At 37.7% G+C, this 9864-nt stretch overlaps 1 protein-coding gene across 2 annotated transcripts in view; it reads left to right on the top strand.

The window, feature by feature from the left end:
• Positions 1-7246: 7246 nt before the first annotated feature.
• The window catches only part of mrpl39 (mitochondrial ribosomal protein L39), a 14871-nt gene continuing 12253 nt past the window's right edge, over positions 7247-9864 (top strand). For both annotated transcript variants that reach the window (XM_026253981.1, XM_026254010.1), the window contains exon 1: positions 7247-7457. In XM_026253981.1, the coding sequence (XP_026109766.1) occupies positions 7412-7457 (46 nt within the window). In that variant the 5' untranslated portion in view covers positions 7247-7411. The remainder of the gene's footprint in view (positions 7458-9864) is intronic.

The following is a 9864-nucleotide window of genomic DNA, read 5'->3' as shown; positions in this document are numbered from 1 at the left end:
TTTTCACTGCTAACCTTACTAACCTTCCTCGTCCTTACCTTCCCTCAAACTATAGTTTGAAATTGCCCTTGAAACTGTTCTAACCTTCCCTCCCCTCACTGTGCCCCTGGTGGCAGGTTCCATTCTCCACTCTCTCCCACTTGTGCACTTTCTGTACTGTCCTGTATAAACAAACACACCAAAAATAATTCCTCATAAAATACCAACTTTGATATTGTGAAATATATTTAACTGAAACCTGAATGCAAAACAAATCGCAGAATATTTTCAGTTTACAGTTCAGTCACTGGGGCTGGAAACAAAGTGCACAATACTATTAATTAAACACCTATTTAATGAATTCAGATAAAAGTTTATAATATTAACAAATTATTCACAAGCAGTGTTTTCAGAACCCCCAGTTACACTGTTTTAATCAGAACCCTAGCTATACAGTGTATTTTAGTAAAACAAGTCAAATCAAATAAAGTACATTTTTATTAAACTAAGTAAAATCACAACATATCACAAAAGATTAATGAATCTCTACCATAAGTGACAGTGCAGTCTAGTAGATGAAGAAATTCGTACTAATTTGCCATTAATCCTTGTTGACTCTGCAATGGTAAAAAGGAAATTGTTAAAGAGCCAGTAAGATGAAAATTCTAAGCTTCCTATCACTGTTTATAAGTCCTGTACAACAGGTTTAAATCCTGTTATTTTGTCAAAATATCATTTTAAAATTACCTCAATTCTCAGAGATCCCCAAACGGTTCGCGCAAAGTTGTTCAAAAGATTCAGTTTCCTTAAACCCCACCTTTCGGTAGCATACTGTGTTCTGACTGGTCAACTAACATAATTTTAATTGGTTGTTCCGCACACAACTTCACGGTAAACAATGTGTTAGCATCTTTTTGGGGTGAATTATGTCTTATTCTCTCATCGCGAAGCAAACAGTAAAATAAAAAACTTGAACAGTCTCGCTGCTTTTTCTTCTGTGTGGGCGTATTCAAGCCGCGCGCTTCAGTTTGAATCTGAATAGCGCGTTCAGCGCGGGGGCGTGGTCACATTAGATATAATGAAGGGAGACGTGAAAGATTGGACATCACGTTGTTTTCATATGGATTACTTTATCACAGGATATCTGTTTTCGGCAGCACTTGTTTAGTTTTAAAGTAGACATGTCAAGCTTTCTATAGATATCTCTCTCATGTCTCTTCGTTGAGTATTCACGGAGTTACACTTCATTTTAATGACATGTTTGTAAATGAAGATCAGCGCAGACTTTTTCGGGGTTATCAGGGGAAAATGACTCATAACGCGTATCCGCGTTAATCGACTCCAGAGGGTTTTTAACATATAACTGTTAGTGCTAGCGCGACATACTGATAAGACGCTTGGGAGAAAACAAACACATAACTTCATAATCATACTTCGCGTTGTGATTCGGAGATGCTTGTTGGTCTAAATAAAGTTGGTAATGAACCCTCTTATATGGCCAAACGCTTTGAAAATCCCGCCTTGAACTTACCGAGATTAGAAAAGCAGTCATCAGTGAAATGCCATTGGTTCTTCGGATCTTCATTCTTTGGCAGTGAAAATAAAACAAACTTGCCTTTACAATTAAAAACACACTGTCTCCTCAACATGATGCTATCACACCAACCAGAGCGTCTGTGTGGTGGTGGGGCAGGTCAGAGTTCCGTTTCTCCCAACACGGTAGGCAGAGATTATTATGCAAAGTGTTCCTAGTGACGTACATAGAGATGGGCAAAAGATTTGAAATCTATAACGACTCGTTTCAGCGATTCAGAGTCGACTCCTTACTTTAGAAGCCAATAACTTTATAAATTGTGTACTTTTTGGTTTAATTACTTTGCACATTGTTTACACTGATGGACAGCTACATCATACACTGTAATACAGGTAATTTTTGATTTCCCATCTGTGTGGCTCTTTAACTGAAAAGTTCTTAAAAAGCAGGATTTCATTTATACCATTTCTTTAAACCAGTAGTTCTCAAACTTTTTATACCAAGTACCGCTTCAGAAAATATTTGAATCTCTAAGTTCCACAATAATGACCAACATTAAATTTCAGCAGCGTAGTAGGCCTAACGATTCAGCTACAGTTAAAAAATGAAGCAGTTTTAAGTCAAGTCAAGTCAAGTCACCTTTATTTATATAGCGCTTTAACAAAATACATTGTGTCAAAGCAACTGAACAACATTCATTAGGAAAACAGTGTGTCAATAATGCAAAATGACAGTTAAAGGCAGTTCATCATTGAATTCAGTGATGTCATCTCTGTTCAGTTAAAAAGTGTCTGTGCATTTAATTGCAATCAAGTCAACAATGTCGCTGTAGATGAAGTGACCCCAACTAAGCAAGCCAGAGGCGACAGCGACAAGGAACTGATACTCCATCGCTGACAGAATGGAGAAAAAAACCTTGGGAGAAACCAGGCTCAGTTGAGGGGCCAGTTCTCCTCTGACCAGACGAAACCAGTAGTTTAATTCCAGGCTGCAGCAAAGTCAGATTATCATCATCATCATCACCTTTATTTATATAGCGCTTTAAACAAAATACATTGCATCAAAGCAACTGAACAACATTCATTTGGAAAACAGTGTCTCAATAATGCAAAATGATAGTTAAAGGCAGTTCATCATTGAATTCAGTTATGTCATCTCTGTTCAGTTAAATAGTGTATGTGCATTTATTTGCAATCAAGTCAATGGTATTGCTTTAGATGAAGTGACCCCAACTTAGCAAGCCAGAGGCGACAGCGGCAAGGAACCGAAACTCCATCGGTGACAGAATGGAGAAAAACACCTTGGGAGAAACCAGGCTCAGTTGGGGGCCAGTTCTCCTCTGACCAGACGAAACCAGTAGTTTAATTTCAGGCTGCAGCAAAGTCAGATTGTGCAGAAGAATCATTTGTTTCCTGTGGTCTTGTCCTGTTGGTCCTCTGAGACAAGGTATTTAAAGGGGATCTGTATCTGGGGCTCTAGTTGTCCTTGTCTCTGCTGTCTTTCGGGGCTGTAGAGGTCCTTTCTAGGTGCTGATCCAACATCTGATCCAACATCTGGTGGCATCTGATCTGTATACAGACCTGATCTGGTGGCTACGGTGACCTCGGAATGAGAGAGAAACAGACAAATATTAGCGTAGATGCCATTCTTCTAATGATGTAGCAAGTACATCGGTGTTATGGGAAGTGTTTCCGGTTCCGGTTTACCTACTTAATGCAGCCTAAAAATCCTTTAACGGATTTGGATATTAAAAGCATATTAGTATGTTATGTGTAAACCAGGTTAAAGAGATGGGTCTTTAATCTAGATTTAAACTGCAAGAGTGTGTCTGCCTCCCGAACAATGTTAGGTAGGTTATTCCAGAGTTTAGGCGCCAAATAGGAAAAGGATCTGCCGCCCGCAGTTGAGTTTGATATTCTAGGTATTATCAAATTGCCTGAGTTTTGAGAACGTAGCGTACGTAGAGGATTATAATGTAAAAGGAGCTCAATCAAATACTGAGGTGCAAAACCATTCAGGGCTTTATAAGTAATAAGCAAAATTTTAAAATCTATACAATGTTTGATAGGGAGCCAGTGCAGTGTGGACAGGACCGGGCTAATATGGTCATACTTCCTGGTTCTTGTAAGAACTCTTGCTGCTGCATTTTGGACTAGCTGTAGTTTGTTTACTAAGCATGCAGAACAACCACCCAATAAAGCATTACAATAATCTAACCTTGAGGTCATAAATGCATGGATTAACATTTCTGCATTTGACATTGCGAGCATAGGCCATAATTTAGATATATTTTTCAGATGGAAAAATGCAGTTTTACAAATGCTAGAAACGTGGCTTTCTAAGGAAAGATTGCGATCAAATAGCACACCTAGGTTCCTAACTGATTACGAAGAATTGACAGAGCCATTTAGCAGTATGAAATTACTCGTCATCCAGTTTTTTATATCGACTATGCATTCCATTAGTTTTTCAAATTGGTGTGTTTCACCGGGCCGCGAAGAAATATAGAGCTGAGTATCATCAGCATAACAGTGAAAGCTAACACCATGTTTCCTTATGATTTCTCCCAAGGTTAACATATAAAGCGTGAAAAGTAGCGGCCCTAGTACTGAGACTTGGGGTACTCCATACTGCACTTGTGATCGATATGATACATCTTCATTCACTGCTACGAACTGATGGCGGTCATATAAGTACGATTTAAACCATGCTAATGCACTTCCATTGATGCCAACAAAGTGTTCAAGTCTATGCAAAAGAATGTTGTGGTCAATTGTGTCAAATGCAGCATAAGATCCAATAAAACAAAAAAGAGATACACCCACGATCAGATGATAAGAGCAGATCATTTGTAACTCTAAGGACAGCAGTCTCAATACTATGATACGTTCTAAATCCTGACTGGAAATCCTCACATATACCATTTTTCTCTAAGAATGAATATAATTGTGAGGATACCACCTTTTCTAGTTTCTTGGACAGAAAAGGGAGATTCGAGATTGGTCTATAATTAACTAGTTCTTTGTGGTCAAGTTGTGGTTTTTTGATTAGAGGCTTAATAACAGCCACTTTGAAGGTTTTGGGGACATATCCTAATGACAATAAGGAATTAATAATAGTCAGAAGAGGATCTATGACTTCTGGAAGCACCTCTTTTAGAAGCTTAGATGGTATAGGGTCTAACATACATGTTGTTGATTTAGGTGATTTAACAAGTTTATACAATTCTTCCTCTCCTATAGCAGAGAATGAGTGGAACTGTTCCTCAGGGGGTCTATAGTGCACTGTCTGATGTGATACTGTAGCTGACGGCTGAATGGTTGCAATTTTATCTCTAATACTATCGTCATTACTGCTGTGGTGTTGGGAAATGTCAACACTTGAGGCTTTATTTTTCGTTTAAGTTAGCCACTGTATTGAATAAATACCTGGGGTTATGTTTGTTTTCTTCTAAAAGAGAAGAAAAATAATCAGATCTAGTAGTTTTTGATGCTTTTCTGTAGGATAGGTTACTTTCCCGCCAAGCAATACGAAATACCTCTAGTTTTGTTTTCCTCCAGCTGCATTCCATTTTCCATGCTGCTCTCTTTAGGGTGCGAGTTTGCTCATTATACCATGGTGTCAAACTGTTTTCCTTAACCTTCCTTTAACGTAAAGGAGCAACTTTATTTAAAGTGCTAGAAAATGGAGAGTCCATAGTTTGTGTTAAATCATAAAGTTGTTCTGAGGTTTTGGATATGCTAAGGGATTTGGATACATCAGGAATATAACTTAAAAAGCAGTCTTCTGTGGTAGAAGTGATGGTTCTTCCATACTTGTAACAAGAGGTAGAATTTACAATTTTGGCTATATGAAGTTTGCACAGAACTAAATAATAATCTGAGATATCATCACTTGGTTGAATAATTTTAACACTATCAACATCAATTCCATGTGACAGTATTAAATCTAGAGTATGATTTAGACAATGAGTAGGTCCTGAAATGTGTTGTCTAACACCAATAGAGTTCAGAATGTCTATAAATGCTGATCCCAATGCATATTTTTCATTATCAACATGGATATTAAAATCACCAACTATTAAAACTTTATCTGCAGCCAGAACTAACTCGGATGTAAAATCACCAAACTCTTTAATAAAGTCTGTATGGTGGCCTGGTGGCCTGTATACAGTAGCCAGTACAAACATAACAGATTTATCATTAACAATTGTTTCTCTGGATAATGTTATATGTAGCACCATTACTTCAAACGAGTTATACTTGAAGCCTGCTGCTGTTGTTATAAATTGAAGCAACACCTCCCCCTTTGCCTTTTTCAGTGTGCAATGTAACGCGTTCATATTTCGTGTGTAAAAAAACAGTATTTTTCACACAATTCACCTATCTGTATAACGCTGTTTTCACTGTCATAAAAACGGGCTGATGACTTCCTTGTTCTATAAAGTCCCTCTTTCAGAAATACGTAAAGAGCTTTGATTGTGCCAGCGGTTCCTGTGTTGTGATTCGACACACTCCAGGAAATGCAATTGGGCTAGTTTTGAGAAGCAAGTAGGCAGGAGCATGTTCTGGAGATGTACTTATAATCACAGGAGCGTTTTTACTGGCGAGATGCATATGAAAATCGCATTCGATTTTTTTGCACAGCCCTAACATCTAGTTAACAAAGCTAAACAGCGTTGCCCTTTGTGTAATAAGTTACAGCAACTTAAATAATAAAATACACTTACCGGTTGTGGTCCATAAACAACGCCTTCTCCAGACAAAGAGGGAACTGCTCCATCTTTCAGGAATAATCTTTGTGTGAATCCGGCATTTAACTGATTGAGATTGAGGAAGCTGTCCTCGGCAAAATTTGCTGCACATAGTTTTACATGTGGATTATAATTTTCGGGAACCGAGTTAAACATAAATTGTAACCATTAATCTCCAATTACAACGTCCCTGGGAAGCCCAAAAAAAGATGATTGAACTCCGAGATGAAAATAACAGCGTTCCGACGACATGGCGACAAACACAAACGAAACTCTTCCTCTTCTCCATCTGAGCGCAACAATACCACGCCCCCCTTTTTGTGTATTCATGTGGGCGGAGGAAAACTGTTTTTTTTGTGACGTCATTACTGCAGGAAATGGAGGGATGTAGTCCAAACGAGTTGTTTTTTGTGGGCGAATTCTGTTAAATAAAATATCTCGCTTGGCATTGAACTTTGAGCTTTAGAATTTTACAGATTTTATTTATTCTCTAACAACAACATTACACACTAACTAAAGTTTAAAACATGGGATCACGAAGAATGGGACCTTTAATAAACCACTCCAGATGATAAGAAGACACAAATCTGCTGATGTAATCATTGTGGACTTCCAGAAACTGTAAAGCTGTGCTAATTTACTGTAGGGCATATGAAAGGGAAATAATACCATTAAAAGAGGAATTAAAATCTGCTGGTATTAATTCTATGACATTACAGAATGTATTGAACGGTTGTCATAAAGGTTATTAAGCTCTTATTAATTTTCTGAAAAGAACACATGTATATAATAAAATAGGCTATGGGTAGAATTTTTTATTTTTTTTATTTACCTATTTGTATTTATTTTTTCAATAACATTTCCCTTGATAGCGTCGCCTCACGCTCCATCCCAGTAGGTGGGGGAATATACACCAAAAGCTGGTTTGCCAACTACCATAAAACTTCAAAAGAAGATGAAAGCGGAACCCCAAACGCTCACCGTGGCATCACACGGAATGTTTTTGTCGCTGCAGCGCTCCAGTCGGAAGCTGCACAAGCGTGTTGCTCATCTCTGTCAGTTAGCGGCTTGATGTAGCTGTTTTTTTTTTCTTCTCTTTTCTTTTGTTTGTATTAATCAGTTTCTGTTGAAAATAATATCTTTGCATGATGCCCGTGGCTGCTCGGACAGTCTGTCAGATGCTTCAGCGCCGTAAGTTATCATAATAAAACGCAAATAATGAATCTACTGACCTTCAAACGCTCACTTTATACAGTCTTTCAAATTAAACGTTAACTAACAGATGTTCACTTCTCATTTAAACAGTTACATATTATAATGTAGGTTATACTGTAGGTTATACTGTATCCATCAACTAACGTAGTGGTAATACCATATTTTACATCTAATGCAGACATTTCTGACATGGTGTGTTTGTAGGGTGAATGTAAATGAATGGCATACTGATCAACATCATTATGCGTGAAAATCAGCTTTAAGTTCATACTGAAGAAGTCTGGGATAACATTACTGAGTCATATCACACAGTTGCTATGACCTTTAAAATGGAATGTGGTACATATGGTGTCCTCTTCATATACAAAACCGATTCCAAAAAAGTTGGGACACTGTACTAATTGTGAGTAAAAAATGAATGGATTAATGTACGAATCTCATAAACTTATATTTTATTCACAAATAGAATATAGATAAAATATCAAATGTTGAAAGTAAGACATTTTGAAATGTCATGCCAAATATTGGCTCATTTTGGATTTCAAGGGGATTTGATATTAAAATTAAAACATGGAAGAAATATTGTGTGATTTTTTTTCTTTAGAAAATAGTTTTATTTTCAACAGTAGTAGCAGTATCACATAAATTCTACTAAAGAATAGTAATATTTCTAGCACAATGCCTTTATGTAAAAATGAACTTATTTGGATGGGTTGCCGTGAATACATTTAAATTGACACTGGTTTTACTCAAATGGAATGGTAAAATGCTTGTGAAGTGACTCAGAACAGTTCTGGTGATGTTGTTTTTGTATTTATGTCCTCATTGAGACTGCAAATGCTGAAATTACTGCAAGCGTTACGCTTCAGTCTATGTAGTAAACAAACCCGCACATCTCTGCGATTCATTCATTCATTCACACAGAGACACGCAGAACATTTACAGATACTGGTCCATATGGAGATTTTATTTGATTTATGCTAACTTTGACAAATTCAGTGACTGTTCATATTAAAATGTAAGTTTCATTTACATGATTTTGTTTTGTAATGATTTTGAGATTCCGTCCGCGTTTTCTGCTTTGCAAAAATCATAGTGCTGTATGCGCCAAGAACCGGGTTGACCGGGTGCTCTGTAACACTGGTTCTTAAAGGGGGGGTGAAATGCTGTTTCATGCATACTGAGTTTTTTACACTGTTAAAGAGTTGGATTCCCATGCTAAACATGGACAAAGTTTAAAAAATTAAGTTGTACGTTTGAAGGAGTATTTTTGGAACAAAAATTCCGGTTTGTCACAAGTTTCGGAAAGTTTTTTTCGAGTATGGGTCTGTGTGACGTTAGATGGAGCGGAATTTCCTTATATGGGTCCTAAGGCACTTCTGCCGGAAGAGCGCGCGCTCCCGTATAGCAGAGGAGAGACATTCACTGATCAGAGCGAGAGCGTCGCGAAATGTCACAAAAGGAGTGTGTTTTTGGTTGCCAGGGCAAGACAACCCTGCACAGATTACCAAAAAAAAAAACAGCATTAAGGGACCAGTGGATGGAGTTTATTTTTACAGAGCATCAACGGAGTTGTGCAAGTGTTTTTGTTTGTTCCCTGCATTTCGAAGATGCTTGTTTTACAAACAAGGCCCAGTTTGACGCCGGATTTGCACATCGTTTATTTCTTAAGGATAATGCAGTCCCAAAGAAAAAGGGTCACGATCGTGTGTTGGAACCGCAGGCGGTGAGTAAAACTGCTTCAAATATCTCTGTGTTGTTAACTTAGCTATCGGCGCGTAAGCACATCAAGTAAACAACATGCGATGTTGTCATCAAACTGCACTTTCCACATGTACAGCTTAAAAAAAAAAAAAAAAAGACGACAAAGTGGAACTTAGTCATTTTCCAAAACCGCTAAGCAAATATATACAGTTTCAGTACATACCACATAGAGACGTTGTTGCTGATGCTGCTCTTATTCTGGATCATAAATATATGCTGAATCTGACTGTTAGCCATGGTTTGTTTTGTCCTCACGGTGTCACAGCTTCCAAACGCTCTCAACGCAAAAGCTTATTCGCGCTCGTGATTCTTTAGCTCCGCCCACATGTCACGTCTCCAGCCGGTCGTGTTTTTCCGGGAAAAATTTGTACAGACTATCTTTCTCTTATGAATATAATAAAACTAAAGACTTTTTGGAGTTATGAAGGATGCAGTACTACTCTATAGGTACTCGAGATTAACAGGATATTGAGTGAAAACAAGCATTTCACCCCCCCCCCCCCTTTAAAAAATCTGGTACTGTGACATTTTAATTTTTTACCACCAACTTGGTACTGAAGTACTGGGTCTTTAGACAACACTAGTAGAAATAAGAGGCCACAAAAGTTAAATCTACATA

This window comes from Carassius auratus, chromosome 1, assembly GCF_003368295.1.
Source record: "Carassius auratus strain Wakin chromosome 1, ASM336829v1, whole genome shotgun sequence".
Taxonomy (NCBI): Eukaryota; Metazoa; Chordata; class Actinopteri; order Cypriniformes; family Cyprinidae; genus Carassius; species Carassius auratus.
The sequence above is the reverse complement of the archived record's forward strand: the minus strand, read 5'-3'. Positions and strand labels throughout refer to the sequence as shown.